This window comes from Capsella rubella, unplaced genomic scaffold (genome assembly GCF_000375325.1).
Source record: "Capsella rubella cultivar Monte Gargano unplaced genomic scaffold, Caprub1_0 scaffold_4, whole genome shotgun sequence".
Classification (NCBI taxonomy): domain Eukaryota; kingdom Viridiplantae; phylum Streptophyta; class Magnoliopsida; order Brassicales; family Brassicaceae; genus Capsella; species Capsella rubella.
Window position 1 is genome coordinate 14,128,090 of NW_006238920.1, and position 19,045 is coordinate 14,147,134.

The 19,045-nt window shown below is 38.0% G+C and overlaps 6 protein-coding genes across 16 annotated transcripts; 5 read left to right on the top strand and 1 right to left on the bottom strand.

The window, feature by feature from the left end:
• Nucleotides 1–414: 414 nt before the first annotated feature.
• Nucleotides 415–4,880, top strand: LOC17888132 (U-box domain-containing protein 33). Its single transcript, XM_006293614.2, has 10 exons — nucleotides 415–754; nucleotides 869–1,183; nucleotides 1,339–1,460; nucleotides 1,554–1,675; nucleotides 1,812–1,916; nucleotides 2,087–2,399; nucleotides 2,494–2,628; nucleotides 2,839–3,363; nucleotides 3,531–4,277; nucleotides 4,442–4,880. Exons 2-10 carry the CDS (start codon nucleotides 919–921, stop codon nucleotides 4,625–4,627), a joined length of 2,520 nt encoding a protein of 839 aa, XP_006293676.1. The 5' UTR covers nucleotides 415–754; nucleotides 869–918; the 3' UTR covers nucleotides 4,628–4,880.
• A 276-nt stretch (nucleotides 4,881–5,156) lies between these two features.
• LOC17890450 (U-box domain-containing protein 37) lies at nucleotides 5,157–7,647 on the top strand. The gene is made up of 6 exons (XM_006294277.2): nucleotides 5,157–5,945; nucleotides 6,039–6,160; nucleotides 6,254–6,358; nucleotides 6,528–6,759; nucleotides 6,873–7,205; nucleotides 7,304–7,647. Exons 1-6 carry the CDS (start codon nucleotides 5,724–5,726, stop codon nucleotides 7,499–7,501), a joined length of 1,212 nt encoding a protein of 403 aa, XP_006294339.1. The 5' UTR covers nucleotides 5,157–5,723; the 3' UTR covers nucleotides 7,502–7,647.
• A 287-nt stretch (nucleotides 7,648–7,934) lies between these two features.
• LOC17890093 (U-box domain-containing protein 33) lies at nucleotides 7,935–9,386 on the top strand. Of its 2 annotated transcripts, none has more exons than XM_006294596.2 (6): nucleotides 7,935–8,160; nucleotides 8,264–8,385; nucleotides 8,458–8,579; nucleotides 8,672–8,776; nucleotides 8,853–9,093; nucleotides 9,196–9,386. In XM_006294596.2, the coding sequence occupies exons 1-6, from the start codon at nucleotides 7,995–7,997 to the stop codon at nucleotides 9,274–9,276; spliced, it is 837 nt and encodes a 278-aa protein (XP_006294658.2). In that variant the 5' UTR covers nucleotides 7,935–7,994; the 3' UTR covers nucleotides 9,277–9,386. The 2 variants fall into 2 exon arrangements, with proteins under 2 accessions (XP_006294658.2, XP_023639981.1); XM_023784213.1 differs by having other exon boundaries at nucleotides 9,201–9,386.
• A 31-nt stretch (nucleotides 9,387–9,417) lies between these two features.
• On the bottom strand, nucleotides 9,418–13,060 carry LOC17889968 (SKP1-like protein 20). Of its 10 annotated transcripts, XM_023784208.1 has the most exons (11): nucleotides 12,820–13,060; nucleotides 12,388–12,471; nucleotides 12,011–12,270; nucleotides 11,501–11,725; nucleotides 11,216–11,407; nucleotides 11,019–11,129; nucleotides 10,814–10,883; nucleotides 10,301–10,392; nucleotides 10,059–10,222; nucleotides 9,780–9,895; nucleotides 9,418–9,691 (listed from the first exon to the last, which is right to left on the bottom strand). In XM_023784208.1, the coding sequence occupies exons 3-11, from the start codon at nucleotides 12,044–12,046 to the stop codon at nucleotides 9,678–9,680; spliced, it is 1,020 nt and encodes a 339-aa protein (XP_023639976.1). In that variant the 5' UTR covers nucleotides 12,047–12,270; nucleotides 12,388–12,471; nucleotides 12,820–13,060; the 3' UTR covers nucleotides 9,418–9,677. The 10 variants fall into 10 exon arrangements, with proteins under 10 accessions (XP_023639976.1, XP_023639979.1, XP_023639978.1 ...); XM_023784211.1 differs by lacking the exon at nucleotides 12,388–12,471 and having other exon boundaries at nucleotides 12,011–12,121; XM_023784210.1 differs by lacking the exon at nucleotides 12,388–12,471 and having other exon boundaries at nucleotides 12,011–12,124.
• A 1,750-nt stretch (nucleotides 13,061–14,810) lies between these two features.
• On the top strand, nucleotides 14,811–15,740 carry LOC111831118 (glutathione S-transferase T3-like). Its single transcript, XM_023784670.1, has one exon. It carries the CDS (start codon nucleotides 14,811–14,813, stop codon nucleotides 15,738–15,740), a length of 930 nt encoding a protein of 309 aa, XP_023640438.1.
• A 909-nt stretch (nucleotides 15,741–16,649) lies between these two features.
• On the top strand, nucleotides 16,650–18,050 carry LOC111831032 (putative nuclease HARBI1). Its single transcript, XM_023784534.1, has one exon. The coding sequence runs from the start codon at nucleotides 16,718–16,720 to the stop codon at nucleotides 18,014–18,016; it is 1,299 nt and encodes a 432-aa protein (XP_023640302.1). The 5' UTR covers nucleotides 16,650–16,717; the 3' UTR covers nucleotides 18,017–18,050.
• The last annotated feature ends 995 nt before the right edge of the window (nucleotides 18,051–19,045 follow it).

Here is a 19,045-nt window from a genome sequence, read left to right on the forward strand (position 1 = left end):
TATATTCACATCATCTATGCATGGTGCACTTGTCCCTCACACATTTGATTAGAATTTTAGATTCGTGATGCGTTAAATTTGAGAATGGTTTTCCAAAAACTTTAAGATGGTTACAATTTAAAGTCATCATCCTAACGGCTTTGGTATTTTATGTCTTGCAAAACTTTTGGAGTCTTGAATATCGGATTTTTTTGGTAATCAAATGAAAATCTTATTTTCGGCAAAAAAAAAAAAAGGAAAAAGACAGCGTGGATCTCGTCAGTCTACGAGTTGTTGTACCAATCACATCATATGTGACACGTGTCATAAATCGGTAAAGGTGGAGCATACAAATATATAAGTAGTAGCGCACAGCAGATAAATAAACCTCTTCTCTTCTTAAAACGCTCATGTTCTCGCTCTCCGGACCACGTCACAATTTAAGCATCAAAGAGCACACAAATCCCCAAGAAGCTTCGTTTTGGTAAAGCAAAATCGAATAATAGTTATACTTTCAGAGACGCTTTGTTCTCAATCTTTTTCTTCTTCCTCTCTTCTCCGTAAATTTCCCGAGAAAATCTCAGTTCTCTTGTCTTTTATGTGTGTGTGTGTTTTTTGGTTGTTCTGACCAAGAGTCGTTTTCCTGTATATTTTGGTCAATACCTTTCGAAATTGATATCATATCGAACTCTTTCTTCTTCGTCTTCCTTATCCGTAGACTTTAGGGTTTCACTACGATTCGAGTGTGTCTGTGTGCTTCGAAAATTTCAGACTGGTATGAACTTTTCCCTTTTGGATATCAAAACTTCTATCTTTACTCGATGCTTGTTGATTGGTGTTTCCGGAGTTGAGATTCTTAATATCGGTTTCGTTGTTGTGTGGAATTTAGGAGTCAAACGACCTGGTCTGTCAGATTTGGCATTGGAGAGAGGTTTTGCAATGGCTTTGGTGACTCCAATTCCAGCAATGGGTGAAAGAGCTGGATCCATGAGATTTCACGGAATCGGTAGCCCAGGATCAAGGTCCAGTAGGAGCGGGATTATGGACGAACCGGTTTCGCGGCTGATCGAGGAGAAAATCTTCGTTGCGGTGGATAAACACGTGGCCAAGAGCAAGTCTACACTCATTTGGGCTTTGCAAAACACTGGTGGGAAGAAGATTTGCCTTATTCATGTTCATCAGCCCTCCCAGATGATTCCAGTTAGTAAGTACCTTATACCTTGTTTGTGTCCGATAACTTAGAGCCTTATTTTTAAGTCTGGTTTTAGCTGAGTACATATGTGAAACGTTGTACACCTTTCTAGTTTCTGGTCGTTGATCTTCTTCTTATTGTTTTTTTCCCTCATTGATCCATCCCAGTGGGCGCAAAATTCCCAGTTGGCTCTGTGAAGGATGAAGAAGTCAGGGTTTTTAGAGAAAAGGAAAGGGAGAAAGTACATATGATTCTAGACGAGTACCTTCGTATATGCCAACAGAGAGGGGTATGCCTTTCATTTGTTGCTTTTTTCTTTTTCTTTTTTGGTTTTGATCTTGTTCTTTTACTTCATTGGCTAGCACTACGATTATGATTGTAGGTCAGGGCAGAAAAGATGTTTATTGAAATGGAATCTATCGAGAATGGAATTGTGCAACTGATCTCTGAGCTGGGAATCAGGAAGCTTGTCATGGGAGCTGCAGCAGATAGACACTATTCAAGGTATCCTCATAGGATTCTAAATGCGTGTTTTTTATTACTCTCTACTTATGCATATTGAATCAACTCTTGTATATCTGTCTGCTGTCTCTCTCTTAAATATCTTAAATTTCGGCCTGCTCTTTCATTTGACTTACAGGAGAATGACAGATCTTAAGTCCAGGAAAGCCATCTTCGTACGCCGAGAAGCACCTACTCTTTGTCAAATATGGTTTACTTGCAAAGGATACTTGATACATACAAGGTTTGGCCAATTCTTTTTCTCATATCCTTAGATTTCAAAATTACTTGTACGAGTCAGCAATGTATAGTTAGTACTGTAGTAGTCTTTAAGCTTATCAAGAGCTGCATTGGCATTGAACATGGCGCATCTGTGGCTGCTTATTAGTAATCTTTGTTGTGCTATCATTACAGGGAAGCTACTTTGGATGACTCTGAATCAGAATATGCATCTCCGCGTCCTTCCATAAGTGCAAGTGATCTACTACAAACTTTCTCTACACCAGAGTCTGAACATCAGCATATATCTCGAGTACAGAGCACCGATTCAGTTCGACAATTAGTAAGCAATGGAAGTTCAACTGAACACAGCGGGAGGGTGTCGAATGGGTCTTCAAATACTGATGATGAGGAGAGAGTCTCCGATGCCAGTGAAGTAACGGGAAGTGCAACAGTTATGAGTACAGTTGACGAGAATTCTGGCCATTCATCTCCCTCCAATTTTCCGGTATGCCATGTAGTCCCTAATGGAAAAAACAATGCATATTGATTTTGTATACCTTGCATTCTCAGCTGTCCAGGAATTTTTTCCATCATTGCAGGATGGGGTGGATGATTCATTTAACAATAAAATCCGAAAAGCTACGTCAGAGGCTCACAGTTCTAAACAAGAAGCTTTTGCAGAGACTCTTAGGCGTCAAAAAGCCGAAAAAAACGCACTTGATGCAATCAGAAGGGTGGGTTTCCTTGCAAAAATAACTTAGCAGGCACTGAACTTGTAAAAAATTGATTGCTAGATATTTAGCTGGAGATATATGTTAACTGGACCTTCATGTTTGCTACCGTATCACTTGAAGAGATTACCTAGGCTTAATGGTGGTGCTTTTAGTTACAGAAATAACAGCTACAATATAATAGTATTCTGATATTGTTGCTACTTACTATAGGCTAAACAATCAGAAAGTGCCTATTCTGAGGAGTTGAAGCGAAGGAAAGATACGGAGATAGCAGTAGCGAAAGAAAAAGAGAGATTTGTAACAATAAAAAAAGAGCAAGAGGTAATCATGGAAGAACTTCAAAGTGCAATGGATCAGAAAGCAATGCTTGAGAGCCAAATAGCAGAGTCTGATGGTACAATGGAAAAGCTACACCAGAAGCTTGATATAGCTGTGAAGTTATTGCAAAAGTTAAAGGATGAACGAGAGGAGTTGCAGACAGAACGTGATAGAGCACTCAGAGAAGCTGAGGAGTTAAGGAGTCGCGCAGAAACCTCAACTCTACAGTTACCTCAGTACTTCACGGATTTCTCATTTTCCGAGATTGAGGAAGCAACTAATCACTTTGATTCGACTCTGAAGATTGGGGAAGGTGGATATGGGAGCATCTACATTGGTATTCTGCGTCATACACAGGTGGCTATTAAAATGTTGAATCCTAACAGTTCGCAAGGCCCTGTAGAATATCAACAGGAGGTAATTTCTTGACAGATTATTAATGAAGCTAAGATTTGTTCAAATTAAATTGTTGTGCACAAACTGCTGCCTCTACTAAGAAGGGGACTTTGAAGCAGCCCTCTGAAGTTTTAAATTATATAGTATTTGCTGTGGAGGAGCTTTGACTTATTCTTGCTGCATTGCAGGTTGATGTGTTAAGTAAAATGAGGCATCCAAATATCATCACACTAATTGGAGCATGTCCAGAGGGGTGGAGTCTTGTCTATGAGTATCTTCCTGATGGAAGCCTTGAAGACAGGATAAATTGCAAAGACAACTCTCCACCCTTGTCGTGGCAAAATCGTGTACGCATTGCCACTGAGATATGTGCAGCACTTGTCTTTCTTCATTCCAATAAAGCGCATAGCTTAGTACATGGTGATTTGAAACCAGCAAATATCCTTCTCGATTCCAATCTCGTTAGCAAGTTAAGTGACTTTGGGACTTGCTCACTACTTCATCCTAATGGAAGCAAAAGCGTGAGAACTGATGTCACAGGCACAGTTGCTTATTTGGATCCAGAAGCTTCCAGTAGTGGAGAGCTAACTCCAAAGTCAGATGTTTACTCGTTTGGGATTATCTTACTGCGCTTGTTGACTGGGAGACCTGCCACACGGATATCAAACGAAGTGAAGTATGCCCTCGATAATGGAACATTGAACGACCTTTTGGACCCTTTAGCTGGTGACTGGCCTTTTGTTCAGGCGGAGCAGCTTGCTCGCTTGGCATTAAGATGTTGCGAGACTGTCAGCGAGAATCGTCCGGATCTTGGAACTGAAGTGTGGAGGGTACTTGAACCTATGAGGGCTTCTAGTGGAGGATCTTCATCTTTCCATCTCGGCCGTAATGAGCACCGCATAGCCCCTCCATACTTCATTTGCCCCATTTTCCAGGTAACCAATATGTATAGTCAAGTATTGATTTCCAATTTTATTATAAATTTCAGAAGACTTAGATCATAAAGGCATTGAAATTTGCTTGTTGGAGGTCTCAAACCATTGTGTTACTGTTTAATGGTATTAAACTCATTTGTGCTCTGGTTTTAAAAAAATTTCAGGAAGTCATGCAGGATCCACATGTGGCTGCAGATGGTTTCACATACGAAGCAGAGGCTATAAGAGCGTGGCTGGACAGTGAACATGATACTTCACCAATGACCAATGTAAAGCTTTCTCACACCAGCCTAATCGCTAACCATGCTCTTCGTTCTGCGATTCAGGAGTGGCTTCAACATCATTGGTGAAAATAAAATCGTTCAAACGCTCAACTCCTGTTCCCGCCGGTAGTAGTCTCTTATGAAAAAAAAAAGTTTTTGCCTTTTTCTGCGGGAGACAACAGAGAGTGAGTGAGTAAGATTAGTTTTTTTTTCTCCAGTCTTCCTTATACGTATACATAATACGATCTCTCCATATTTGTTTACTTTGTCAAGAATAGTGTAAGTCCTCCATATTTGTCATATATGAAAAAAGAAGAGGCTGGTGAGATTTGTATGTTTATATATATGTTCGGTATGAAAAAGGTTATATGTTTTTTTTTTTTTTGAATTTAATGTTAAAAAAAAGGTTATATGTTTATTCCTTTTGTGTGAGAAGAACTGCTTCAAAATGAGATGCCTTTACTTTGCTAGACATTTGATTGGGATGAGTCTTAAATTATTAAGTCAAGACTATCGTGTAAGACTTGTTTTCCTCCTAGAAGAAGTTACTTTTGATTGCCTAATATAATGAATATTATTACGTTAAATTCTTATGATTAATCTTACTTAATTAACAGTGATGTCAGGTTGTTTTGGCGGCTAGTGGCATAACTATAAAAAGGAAACTCAAGAGTTCTACTGAGGTAAGCAACCTAACGCAGCACTGAAAGACACCAATCTGGAAAGTGCTGAGACTATTCTTCAGGATTTTCTCAAAAGTCTTTGTGGAATTCGTGTATCTGCGTCAATATGTCGACATTCCTCTTCGTACATAGATATTGTCGTTGAAAGTTAAAAAGCCTTCGTTATTTTAATACATAATACAACTTCTGCGTTAAGGCTACGTTTCGTCATTGGTACCGTGGTTGACTTCGTATGCATGTTACAAGTGCATAAAATGTTCTTGTTTGTTGATTGCTTCCTCTGTCAGATCTATCGTCTCTTTTCTTGTATTGCGAAAATTCATGTTTGTTCTTGTTTGTTCTCTTGAGTGAATTAGAGGTATGTTTTGAGTGTCTTATATATATGGAGTGTCTTGGAAAAAGGAGTTTCGATCCAAGCAAAGGGGAAAAGTGCTGGCTTCATGAGGCTTCAATGCAGCGTTAATCGCTGAATCCGGACCAAGCAAGTGAGATAGATAGAGATGATGAGCAAACCAGTTTCGCAGCTGCTGCTAATGGATGAGAAGATATATGTTGCAGTGGGGAGGGACTTGGGGAACAAGTCCACTCTTGTTTGGGCGATACAGAACACTGGAGGTAAGGAGTTCTGTATCGTCCACGTTCACCAGCCGCTCTACAGACAAGACAAGGAAAAGACACAAAAGATCCTCGACAAGTACCTTCAATTATGCAGGCGACTGCATGTATGTTGTGGCTACTTCTATTGCTAATAATAATATTTTATTCATTTGTTTTGATGATACAAGAGATAAAGAGAGCCGATTTTGATATTGTAGGTCCGTGGAGAGAAGATACTCATTGAAAATGACTCGGTAGAAAAGGGGATCATCCAATTGATCTCAGAGCGCAATGTCAAGAAGCTTGTCATGGGAGCTGCATCAGACGGACACTATTCAATGTAAAAACACACTTACTAGTATTGGATTTTCATCTTCTCATGGATGGCTCTTATTATCTCACTTAAGGGTTCATCATTAATCTTAATTTGCAGGAGGATGGCGGATCTGTTGTCCATGAAAGCCATTTACATTCGTCAAGAAGCTCCTTCTACATGTTGTATATGGTTTACTTGCAAAGGATACCTGGTATATACGAGGTCTATCCCGATCCCCTGTAACCTTTGTACGACAAAAAATACTATTTCAGACGAATCCTTGGATGAATCTTTGTGTTTTGTCTGACTCTTGTGAGTTTTAACAGACAATGAGATTGTGAGAACAATCAGTTGTCACAAGACTAATATATCTTGTAATGGTATAATGCAGGGAAGCTATCACGGGTAATACCGCTCTAGAGTATGCATCTACAAGTTCCAATCAAGGTTCAGTCCATTCACGAGGATCTGTTAGACCTCCGGGCCAATTTACGATATCTAGAGGAAATGGAAATGTGTATCAGTTAGCTGTCTTTGAAGCTGAGAAATCGAACAAGGAAGCAAGCTTGGAGGCTTTGAAGCATCAGGAAGCTGAAAAAGAGAAAAATGAAGCAGTCAAAAGGGTAACATATTCTTGGGAATCTCAAACTAGCTACTACAAATACTATTGCCATTGGGAAGGTTAACTTTGCCTCTGATGATTACAAAGTATTCTGACCAAATACATTATATATAGGCTAAAGAATGGGAAAGTGCCTATCAAGAGGAGCTGAAACGTAGGAGAGAAGCAGAGATGGAGCTGAAGAAAGCGAGAGAAACACTCGGGAAGATGAGGTATGTATCTGAGAACCGGATAACCGAGTCCTATATGTTGGTACAAAAGCTGCAAGACAGGTATAACTTGGCAACGAAAGTGTTGAGAAAAGCCAAGGAAGAACGTGATGAATTGATAAAAGGACGTGACATAGCAATTATAGAAGCACAGGAGCTGAAGAGAATCCATGAGAAGGTCTCTCAATCTGATGAGCACCGTGAAGCTCCTCAGTACTTCATCTGTCCCATTTCACTGGTAAAACCAAAGTCAATCTAGAGAGGACCCGAAGATTGTATGAAATCAATTTATAAAAAATTGAAACCTTTGTTTTCCTTGTTTATAATATGTTGCAGGAAGTGATGGATGATCCACAACTGGCAGCAGATGGATTTACATATGAAGCAGAAGCCATAAGAACATGGCTTGAGAGTGGACATGAGACTTCACCAATGACGAACAAGAAGCTTCTGCATACAAACTTAGTTCCAAATCTTGCTCTTCGATCTGCTATCCAGGAATGGCTTCACGCATCATCCTCTTCCCGAAAGTGATTAAGAAAAAAAATTTTTATTCTTCAGTATTTGCTTCATTGAACTCGTCTACTTGTAATGTATATAAAACTCATGTAATTTGAAAGACCTTTTCTTTCTTCATTATTTGTTTTCTAAAGTAATACAATCTGACCATGTACTGTAAATATTACGTTGAAAACAGCTAATAAACTAAATAAAATATGAAAAGATACCATGTCGAATAACACCACTTCTATATTGCATTTTCTAACATTGTTTCTCATGATTTATTATGACTTTACTTTGTTTTTTCTCATAATCTTTTGGAAAACCAACACCATCGATCATGTCTTTTTCAATACATATATATATGTATAGATTGATGGAATATTCGAAGGAACAGAGATACCAGAATGCAGCCATTGGATGTCTTGTTGTTTTTAACAAAACAAGCAAATGCTTATACAAGAAACTTATCTCTTCCGAAATCTTGTCTCTCCATCTTCCCGAGAAAATTCGTTCTTCTCAGGATATGGAGGAAACAGTCAGTTCACGGATACTTGAAGAGAAAATCTATGTCGCAGTTGGGAGAAACGTATGGAAGAACACATCAAATCTCCTATGGGCTTTACAAAACTCCGAGGGAAACAAAATCTGCATCCTCCATATTCACCAGCCATCTCCAACTATTCCTGTCTGTAAGTGTTGTATATCCTCTTTTGGCTTTCTGAGAGTCTCTGGTTAGAAATGATCACGCAGGATCTATATAAGTACTGACTGCTTCTAACTTTTGATGCAAAGTGGGTACCAAATTCGAAGCTTCTACGGCAGATGAGGAGTTAGTGAGAGCATATAGAGGCAAAGAAACGCTGAAAACAGACAAGATTCTACAAGAGTACCTTAGTATTTGCCTGAAGAAAGGGGTAAGTATTGTGTATGTGGTCACAGATCACATTAATGTTTTCCTCATTTCTAAAGGAGGTTGGTTTCTGTAGGTACATGCAGAGAAACTGTGTTTTGAAATGGACTCAATCGAGAAAGGGATCTTGGAAATGATACACCAGCATAGGATCAGGAAGTTTGTTATGGGAGCAGCTGCAGATAAACACTATTCCATGTATCTCTCATTGGCTCACTGAGATTAGACATGACCATCTTTTGGATCTCCTGCTTGCTCGTTAATCCCGTCTAGTTAAATTTTTTGTTCAGGAAAATGGAAGATCTCAAGTCCAAGAAAGCAAACTTCGTCTGCCAACAAGCGCCTGCTACTTGTCAAATACAGTTCACTTGCAAAGGAAACCTTATCCATACAAGGTTTTGATCAAGAACATTTCCTCTTTCACAGAGAGATGCAGAATTTCTGGATGCTGATTTTCCCTGATCAATGTAGGGAAGCTAGAATGGATGAAGTTCGAGCTCTCTCGGCGCTCTTGTCTGAGTTTCAGCGGCTTGTTTTGCCACAAACAAGCACTGATCCACTTCAAGAGGTAGTAAGTTTGAATGGAGAAAACGAGAGGGGATCCTCCTTGGATACCAGCTCTTGTCAGTCTGCTAATACATTATCACAGCCTGGAACATCACTAAGCTTAGCTCAAGAGGAACAGAATGACTCATCTTCTCACGTTTTTCCGGTATGTGTTGTGATTTTGACTAGAAAATACAAAGGCCATGCAGACTCTATATTTGCATTTCATCTGGTTGATGGAGTTTTCCTATTGTGCTTGTTTCATCAGTGCAGTGGAATGATGAACCTCCTGATCAACTCCACCAAGCTATGGCAGAAGCTCCCAATCCAAAACAATGAACTGAAATAGTTGTGTCTATTAAAAAAATATGTAACAAAAAAACCATTTGCGTCTTTGTGTATTGTGTGATGCTAAAAACAAAGGAATTGATCCTGATCAAGGCGAGTGTTGTTATGTTTTTCTTTTATCCTCTTAGGTCTTATCACATAGTTTATGGAACTTAAAAACAATTTATTACACTCGCAACAAAAAAAGTAACGTACAACTAGATAGATTCTAACAACTAAAAAACATTTTAACTGTGGTTTTACAAAGAAAAAGACGGATCACTAGAAAGTTAAAACAATCAAAATCAAAACTGTTACACGATAACACGTATCAAACGCCGGTGGTGACTGGTGAACCCTTCTCTTTCTCTCTATTTGCTCACATACTTAACCAAAACTGTTCTATTTTCAACTTCAATTGTCTCACGGAGATGGACCTTCAATTTCAAACCATTATAACCCCATCAGTCATCTAGAGAATGTCTAAAAAATGTATAAGATGATGACACCAAATAGATACCATACCTGTACGCCGTCTTGTAGTCCCGTTGCCATTTATGGAGAAGTGTACAGGCCTTCTTTCTTGTCCTAGCGACCGAACCCAATTGGAGTTCAGTCTTTGAGCAAAATCTTCTACCTCTCTGTAGTAACATTAGTACACCACTCATGAGAACAAGTCTATTTCATTTCCCACATGCACGATTTTGAGGGAGCTACTCGTCATCTTTATTCATGACTTAGAGAACGATGTATAACATTCATTATACAAGAAATATCCTGGTTTTGATTTAACAAGGGTCTTACCTATCAAGCATTTCCCTCATGGCTGGATCGATTTCATCGTCTATATCTTCATCTTCAGACCCGGCCTTTGGCATAGAATTGTCATCTTCTGCACTTGGTAAGTTGGGTACGCTTGACCCGGTCTCTTCAACACATTGTTGTTTGGAATGAAGGTCATGTGATTCCTAAGCAAATGGAACACGTTCATTGACTTTGTAAATAAAAACCAACCAGAAAACAAACACAGAGAAATTAGTCTGAACCTTTTCATGAATGTCATTTGAAGAAACAATCTTCAGATCCTTCTTTTTCTTCTTCTTCTTTTTTCCCTTTGACATCTTTACTACTTTGGGATCTGTGAAACAGAATTTTCCTTACTTCCAATGAGGCCTTCAAAAGGAAGTAGAATAGAGAAAGTAGAAAACTAAGAGGCAAGACCAACATAAATTCACACACCAAATATCTCAATCAAAAATGGATCAGGATTTATTCATGAAAACAATATTTAAATGGCAGATATCTAGCCCAAACATACAACAGCTGCACTAGATAATGAGTATTTTATCTCAGGCATTGGGCAAGAGTAAAATATAGTCAATCACTAAAAATATACATCACTGAATCAACACAAAAAGATTCCAAAGATGAACACTATAATGTGGTGGTACAGTACTACAGTGTTAAATGGAGAAAAATCAGAGCAGCCAAAGAAGAAACAGAACAAATGAAAGGATATTGTGAATTTAGAAAACCAGAGTAAGGTCAAAGGAAAGTACCTCTGCCGTTAATAAATGATAACAGGTCATCCACAGAACGTTCGTCTACATGTTCTTCAACCTCAACATCCTACGACATGGAAAACCCCAACTTCATAAGCTCGTGAAACAGTTCTATCTATCAGACCGAATAAGCCTCAATTTTTATTCATAGAGCTACAAATTATAATATCTAAGCAAGTGAAACAGAAACTGCTAAATAGACCTTCAATCTCTCTCTCTCTTTCAGCTCCTTTCTTTTCTTAGCATATAATCTATTCAGTAGTCGAATCCGTGGATCATCCATTGTGTTCTTCAGAGGCTCTAATTTCTCCTCCTGGATAAATTATCAAAGAGCAGTCAAAAAACTAAGCAGATGGAGAAAACACATCTTACGAAGACATGAAATTGAACAGCACATACCTCGGTAAGGTCATCAGGCAAATGAAATATTTCTCTTATCTCCTCGGGGGTTTTTCCTTCAATGATTCGTGCAAGTGCGCGACTAGTAAGATCAACCAAAGGCTTCAGCTGCAAACTGTCCGCGGCTGAGGTCAACTCACAGAGCCTCTTTGTGTCCATTCGGATAAATCTTTCATCATATGTCTTCAGTTCCTAGAGAGGGGAAAATAAATGTATTGAAAAAAGACCAGATGGGGCTATGGACATAGAAATATTTATTCCAAAAGTTAAAGGTGTCATACAAACCTTATTTGAACGTCCAGGCAGTTGATGAAATCTGCAATAATCAAGAATCAAGCTGAACATAGCTGGGTTAACTCGCTGTGGAAGCGATATTGCATGATTCTTAGAAGATCCAACACCCTTCTGTATTACCTCTTGACATATCATGGGACAGAACATTGCAACCTCTTGTTCCACTTGCTGGATTGAACCATCAGCAGTTTGAAGCCATATGTAGGACTTCATCGTCTGAATCCATGACACCGCGAAAGAAACTTAGTCATTCATATAAAAATTCATACAACAATAGACAAATTACCAACTAGCTTATGTAAATACAGATAATGAGAATAAAGTTTATCATGAATCAAACACTAAACTATAAAAATCCATGTATCAAAAGGTGCCTTAGTGAATACAGAGAATGTCATGATATCTAATAACCTCTAATTCATACAACCTTAAGCAATGTCCATCAGAGGTGAAGTAGCAGACTAAGATAGTCTAGTAGAAGGGAAAGGAATGAAATTTTACCTCTGGTTTCATGACGGCCAAATCAAATTCTGACATTGATGATAGATCTGAAGGCCCAGTCTTCTGCTATAAATATTATTACACCTTCTGCTCCAATAAGTGAGTTACACCCTACTATACAAAGTTTCCGTTTTCCTTAAATCCTGAAGCTTTTCAGGGCCAAAAATGGCTTCTCAGATAAAGTAGAAAATTTTCCAGGTCTATAAGCATTGAGGTGAGATGGTGATCTTAAGAAAAATCCAGCAACTCCATGTACCAAACTAGCAAAAGAAGGGAAAGTAAATATAATGGAGATTAACCACTCCAACAAAAGATAATGAACCAATGAAATGGCTCATTCTTCACCAAAAAAAATCTAACTCACTCAGAAAGCCTACCCTCTGGCTCTGCTGAATCTTGTAACAAAGAAGCTGGTCCCCGAGAAACCAATAAGCTAAGCAATAAGCACACTCTCCATATCTCTTTTTGGCAACAAAAAAAACAATCTCTTTAACGGTATCTGACGAACAAACAAGACAAATTTGAACCTATGATATCCATTTCAATCTACAAAGTGAAAAATTAAGCACAAATAAGAAACGCAAATCAGGAAAAAACGAAACAAGAGGTATCTAAATTTGATCCAATGAAAGCAGCAAAAGCTAAAACAAAAACAGCCGCCGTATACGTTTTGGAGAGGAATATAGAAAATATTAGAATGATCCAATACACAAAATGAAACAAGTAAGCAAAGAAATATAGATACAAGCACGCAATGAATCACCAAGAAGCTCTTTAACCAATGGGAGTCAAATTTAAGCGCGTCGTACCTTCAAACAGAAATTGGGTAATGAAGGTCGACTTGCGGCGAAGGGATTTGAATCTGGCGGTGGAAAGCGACGGCGGACGGCGGCGGCCAAGCGATGTGGAGCGGATAAGAGAGAGAAAGCGGACTAAAATGTTCACATGAGAAGGAGGAGGAAAATAAGAAAATGAGAGGACTGATCAAGTCCAGGTGTCATAACCTTGTTGGCTTGTTCAAGTGGTAAAAAACAATACGGCAACGTTACGTAGAAAAGGAAACTAGGGTTGGTTAGACCATGATTAACGGTGGTAGCTTAGATGAATCTTAGGTATTATTAAGATAAAATTTAAATGATAAATCAAGTAATATGCTAAGGAACGTACCTTACTTAAGAGAAAAATTAAGCCTTAAGAGGCGCCACGTGTCAAGCTGTGACAGGTCGAAGAAGAAAAAAGAATGGGCAAAAAACACATCGATGGTTCACTCTTTTCTCGTCTATCTCTCTCTTTCACCCGATAGCTCTCTATGGTGATGAAGAAGATGAATAGAAAACATCCTCCGATCCACCTTTTTATCCGTTTTCCAGCCGACGAGCCCGACCAATCTCACCTCCGTCGACGCGGATGTCCACGGCGACGAGGAGGAGGTGAAATCGGCGATGAGGAGCGAAAAGGAAGCGATAACATCAACGGAAGGTCTCCGATTTTAGCTCAAATCGGAGTTAATCTTTCTCATATAGGTACATAACTGATTGAATCTCCTTCTGCTTGTTCGATTTTATGTTTTTTGATTGTAAGGAAATTAGGGTTCAATGAATTGGGAAATTAGGATTTTTTTGTTTGTGTAAAATTATGGTTAATGATTTTTTTCTCTGTAGATTTAGGCATGTATTTGATCCGATTTACTCATGCTGGGTCCATATTACTTCCTTCGTTTAGTAGTATTGTGATTAGTTTTGTGTTTCTATGTCCGTAGCTATGTCCATTGGTAAATGAGAAGAGCTTTGTCCTTGGTTATATTAAGAAGTCTATATCTGCTGACGATGATTAATGGCTGACTCAAATGGATTAAACTTTGGTGTTATTTTCTACAGATCATGATTCGTGCATGAGGAAATAGTTAAGCCAGATCATGGTTCTCCATGTATAGATAATAAAGATTGAAAGGCTGCTCTTGAGAAGGTAAAGATCTCTGGACGTTACAGGATACTTGTGCAGTTGAAGAAGAACTTCTTTTATGTCTCTGTTTTTATTATTATAGTATACACTTTAGAGATTAGGATTATCTTTGGGAGTAAAATGTTGTTATGTATTTATCCATCATCTACTGTTTCCTCATGTTTGTTTGTTTAGTAGTGATTATTAGCAAAAGAATGTAAGGTTTCTTTTGATCTGAAGATGTGCTCTTTTGTTCTTACAGTTTGAGTCATTGTTTGTCTGGTTGTCTCTTTGTCTTATAATTGTTTTTCAAAGTGCTAACACATGGTGTTCTGTTTGAATGCGAGGCACAAAATGGAGATACATCACAAATTGGAAACCTCTATATATGCAGAGGAGAAGCAACAATCCGGATCTGTGCTAATACATTGTGCTCTGTTTCATCTCTTTCCATCACAAATTAGTAGTATTGTTGTCTGATTACTACAGTTATGTGATTAGTATTGTTATGTGATTGGTATTGTTCTGTGCTTAGTTTAGTATCCACACTTGTTCCTTAAATGCATGTAGGTGGATAGTATCCACACTGTCTCTTCTTTAAGTGTTTTCTTTGTCCTTCAAATGCAAGTTGCAAGTCCTCTGTTTTTTGAGTGGATAGTAAATGATGATTAGATATTTCTTTTACTTAGCCGAAGTTTTCATTTGCTTCCATTTAATGCTAACTACACAACTAACACTTGACCTAACACAACTTTCAAATAATAAAACACAACCCTTCTTTAGCCGCTCCTTACTACACAAAACATAAACTAAACCTCTTTTATTCTCTAAGTAAAACACTCAGCAAATCTCTCTCTAGATGAATCCTTTTACTCCAACTGCTGGCTTCATGGACTTGTTAACAAGTCAGCAAGAAACTCCAATCCTCCATCCAACTGGCTTTGAGACAGATTCACCAACTGGTGAATCTGAAGTTCCTGTCTTCAGTACTGAAGCTCAAGACAGTCCTGCTACACCCATACCGAGAAAGAGGAACAAATGGACCTCTGCAGAAGATGTGGTACTCATCTCTGCTTGGTTAAACACAAGTAAAGATGCAGTGGTGGGTAATGAGCAAAGAGGAGAAGCTTTCTGGAAGCGCATAGCATCCTATTTTGCAGCTAGTCCCAATGTTTCTAACCTGAAACTAAGGCTGCCAAGTCATTTCAAACAGAGGTGGGCAAAGATTAACGAGATGGTATGCAAGTTTGTGGGATCCTTTGAAGCTGCAACAAGAAAAGCCACAAGTGGTCAGAATGATGATGATTTGTTGAAGCTAGCTCATCAGATTTATGAGTCTGATTACAAGAAGAAGTTCATGCTAGAGCATGCATGGAGAGAGTTAAGGCGTGACCAAAAGTGGTGTGCATTACAGGCTGATAAAGATTCTGGCAAGAGTAAAAGAAGAAAGCTTTCTTCTGGTTCTATACAATCTTCTGAACAGTCTGAAGCGTGTGAAGAGGCTGATTCATCTCAAGTCCGGCCAGTTGGTGTGAAGGCTGCCAAGGCTGCTGCCAAAGGCAAAGGGAAAATGGCTGCCAATGTTGTAGAAGAAGGTCAATCTCTGGGAAGGATCCACACTATTTGGGAGATAAAGCAAAATGATTTTACACTGAAGCAAGAAGAGCATGCAATGAAAGAGAAGCTAAGCAATAGGAAATTGCTGGATAGTCTTATATTAAAATCTACTCCTCTAACTGAAATAGAGGAAGAGCTAAAGATTAAGCTAATTAGAGAGTGTTTCCCTTGAATGTCTTGCTTGTATTATGTCTCTGTGTCTCTTTGGTATCTGCTTCCAGTAGTAAGTTTGTATTATGGGAATGTATCTCTTTGTCTTTCTTTTGTTGCATCTGCTTCCAGTAGTAAGTTTGTATTATGGGAATGTATCTCTTTGTCTTTCTTTTGTTGCATCTACTTCCTGAAGTTCAAGTTTGTGACACAAAAGATGCTACCGGATTCATGTGTGTCTTGTGTTTAGTTTCTCATGTCTTGAAGTCATGTGTGTGTTGTGTCCTGAAACTTTCTCATTCTCATTGTATATGCAATGTAGGTTCACGGATTCAGTTCTGTCTAAGTCATGTGTGTTGTCTGTTTGTGTTTGTTGTGTGTTACTTACTCTTTTCTGAAACTGCTGTAGGTTCACGGAATGGAAGATAAAGAAAACAAACATATTGAGACCACATGTTTGAAGACCACTTGTACAAGAAAACAAACATATTGAGACCACACATACACAGGGACATGCACAAAAGATTGAAGATTAAAGACCACATGTTGTTACAAACTTTCGTTTTCATTCATAATGTATTATTGTTGAATCGTCGTCTATAAATATAATCATGCTCTTTAGTTCATTTTTTTCATTCACTTTCTGTTTTGCATTTACAATTTATGTTTCAAATATATAAACAAAGGAGAGTTATTGTTCTTTCAACTTCATAACCAAGCCTTTCTTCTTTTATTGTTCTCAAATAAAATCCTCTTGTTCTCAAATCAAATCAAATCTCTTGTTTGGTTCTTGTTCTCTAATCATATCAAATCTCTTGTTTTGATTCTTGTTCTTCTTTTCTTGTTCTCTAATCAAATCAAATCTCTTGTTCTCGTTCTTTTTTTCAAGCTCTTCTTCTTTTCTTTTTACTTATCTTATCAAGTTCAAACTCTTGTTCTTTTTTTTTTACTTAAAAAATCAAAAAAATTTCTACTTAAAACCAAAATTCTAAAAGGAAAATGGCTTCATCTTCCAATGATAATCTCGATGAAGCACTGGACGAAGAATTTGATAATATTTTCCAGCAAGAAATGGATAATTATTTGTATTCATACGGTGATCGTCAAGAAGCCACAAAACCGAGGAAAAAAAGGGTATTTATTGAAAGACGTCGTGAACAAGGGCACATCCAGTTATGGGATGATTATTTCTCAGAAAATCCAACTTTCTCTCTTTATCAATTCCGACGCCGTTTTAGAATGAACAAGCCCTTATTCATGCGTATTGTTGATCGACTCTCCGGAGAAATTTCGTTCTTTCAACAAAGAAGAGATGCTACCGGAAGGAACGGGTTCTCTGCACTACAAAAGTGTACAGCAGCAATTCGTATGCTTGCATATGGTTGTGCGGCTGATGCGGTAGACGAATACCTCCGGATTGGTGCAACCACTTCGATGAAGTGCATGGAACATTTTGTTGACGGAATTATTTTTTGCTTTGGAGATGAGTACCTACGAAGACCCACCGCAGAAGATCTTCAACGGCTCCTCATTATTGGAGATATTCGAGGATTTCCCGGGATGATAGGAAGCATCGATTGTATGCATTGGGAGTGGAAGAATTGTCCCACCGCTTGGAAAGGACAATATACACGTGCCTCTGGAAAACCAACGATCGTTTTAGAGGCTGTAGCTTCCCAAGATCTTTGGATATGGCACGCGTTTTTTGGACCACCAGGTACTTTAAATGATATAAATATTCTTGATCGCTCTCCAGTTTTTGATGACATCTTAGAAGGACGAGCACCAGAAGTGAATTATATAGTGAACGGGAATGAGTATCATTTGGGTTACTATCTCACTGATGGCATTTATCCTAAATGGGCTACATTTATCCAGTCGATTAAACTTCCACAATCTCAGAAAGCATCTTTATTTGCAAACAAGCAAGAAGGTTGTCGTAAAGATGTAGAACGTGCTTTTGGAGTTTTACAAGCTCGATTTGCCATCATAAAAAATCCAGCTCTCACTTGGGATAAGGTAAAAATAGGAAATATTATGCGAGCATGTATAATACTTCACAATATGATAGTAGAAGATGAACGAGATGGGTATACTCAGTTTAATGTAACCGAATTCCAACAAGCGGAATCTGCTGGAAGTTCACGGGTGGATTACTCATATTCTACAGAAATGCCTTCAAATCTTGTCGATATGATGGCCACTAGAACTCGCCTTCGTGATCGAGCTATGCATCAACAATTGAAGAAAGATTTGGTCGAACATATATGGACAAAATTTTCAAGAAATCAGCACTAAAATTATTGTGCTTTATGTTATTTATGTTATATATTGTATCTTATGTATGTTTTAAAAAAATAATTTGCAATAATTATTATGTTATATAAAATAAAACATTTCCAATTATTTAAATTTAATAATTTTTCTTTTTAATATTTTTTCCCCTAAGAACCAAGTTAAGAGTCTACCAATATAGAGACAAAAAACTAAAAACCAAAAAACAATCACTTAACTCTTAACTTTAAAATTTTAATCCTAAAATATACCTAAGAACAAAAGCTAACAGCCTTCCATTAATCATGCTCTTAGTGGCTCGAGTCGGTGCTGTAGTAACGAGAGTGGTTTGAATCGTTGGAGATATTTTATTAGAGAATTTGTAAAAAGCCGGAGGCGCTAGTGGACTAAATTATAAGCCCAATAAGAAATATGGGCTTTTTTCAAACAGGCGATAGATGGACTAAGGCTCGAATCTTTTTTTCGATGAATACATTATATAATTCCAAGGAATTTAGTTTCCCGAAACTTCTGGTCGGTTTTATTGAATTTGAATTTAGACTGTAGGAACTCTCAGATCACATCAGCTCACACATCCTACGTGAAGGTGAATAGCTTTTTTTTTGTTGTTAACAATATATGTCTTGGGTATATCCAAAAAAATAAAACCGCTCAAATTTGATGTCACATACTCTTTATCCATGGTGTTAATTGCTAAAAATAAGACAAAATTTTGTAAGTAGTGATATGTACTACTAGTATTGTTTGATTGTGTTGTAAAAATGTTTGGGGTTTAGATTTGGTTTTTGTACTTGTGGTTGTGTTAAGAAGACTCTTTGTTGTCAGAAAAAGAAAAAAAGAAAAAGAGAAGAAGAGAATTTTTTAAAAAAAATAATAAATCCAAGAGAGGTGGAGGTGGGGACTATAAGCGCAACGGGAATATTGGGAGTGGGCATAACACAATTATTGCATCCGCAACAGAGAAAAAAAAAAAAAAAGGAAAATGATTTGGCTGAAGGTGACAAGTGTTTGGGTGGCTTGGTCGGTTTTTGT

Bases quoted from the DNA above. Each gene is read 5' to 3' on its own strand.
- LOC17890450 (XM_006294277.2), top strand. From the start codon at position 5,724: ATGATGAGCAAACCAGTTTCGCAGCTGCTGCTAATGGATGAGAAGATA. The intron at 5,946-6,038 runs GTATGTTGTGGC...TTGATATTGTAG, and splicing joins AATTATGCAGGCGACTGCAT to GTCCGTGGAGAGAAGATACT. The intron at 6,359-6,527 runs GTCTATCCCGAT...GGTATAATGCAG, and splicing joins GGATACCTGGTATATACGAG to GGAAGCTATCACGGGTAATA.
- LOC17888132 (XM_006293614.2), top strand. From the start codon at position 919: ATGGCTTTGGTGACTCCAATTCCAGCAATGGGTGAAAGAGCTGGATCC. The intron at 1,917-2,086 runs GTTTGGCCAATT...CTATCATTACAG, and splicing joins GGATACTTGATACATACAAG to GGAAGCTACTTTGGATGACT. The intron at 2,629-2,838 runs GTGGGTTTCCTT...TACTTACTATAG, and splicing joins CACTTGATGCAATCAGAAGG to GCTAAACAATCAGAAAGTGC.
- LOC17890093 (XM_006294596.2), top strand. From the start codon at position 7,995: ATGGAGGAAACAGTCAGTTCACGGATACTTGAAGAGAAAATCTATGTC. The intron at 8,777-8,852 runs GTTTTGATCAAG...TGATCAATGTAG, and splicing joins GGAAACCTTATCCATACAAG to GGAAGCTAGAATGGATGAAG. The intron at 9,094-9,195 runs GTATGTGTTGTG...TTGTTTCATCAG, and splicing joins CATCTTCTCACGTTTTTCCG to TGCAGTGGAATGATGAACCT.
- LOC17889968 (XM_023784211.1), bottom strand. From the start codon at position 12,046: ATGTCAGAATTTGATTTGGCCGTCATGAAACCAGAG. The intron at 11,726-12,010 runs GTAAAATTTCAT...TCATGGATTCAG, and splicing joins TGGCCGTCATGAAACCAGAG to ACGATGAAGTCCTACATATG. The intron at 10,884-11,018 runs GTCTATTTAGCA...TCCATGTCGTAG, and splicing joins AAGAGAGAGAGAGATTGAAG to GATGTTGAGGTTGAAGAACA.
- LOC111831032 (XM_023784534.1), top strand. From the start codon at position 16,718: ATGGCTTCATCTTCCAATGATAATCTCGATGAAGCACTGGACGAAGAA.
- LOC111831118 (XM_023784670.1), top strand. From the start codon at position 14,811: ATGAATCCTTTTACTCCAACTGCTGGCTTCATGGACTTGTTAACAAGT.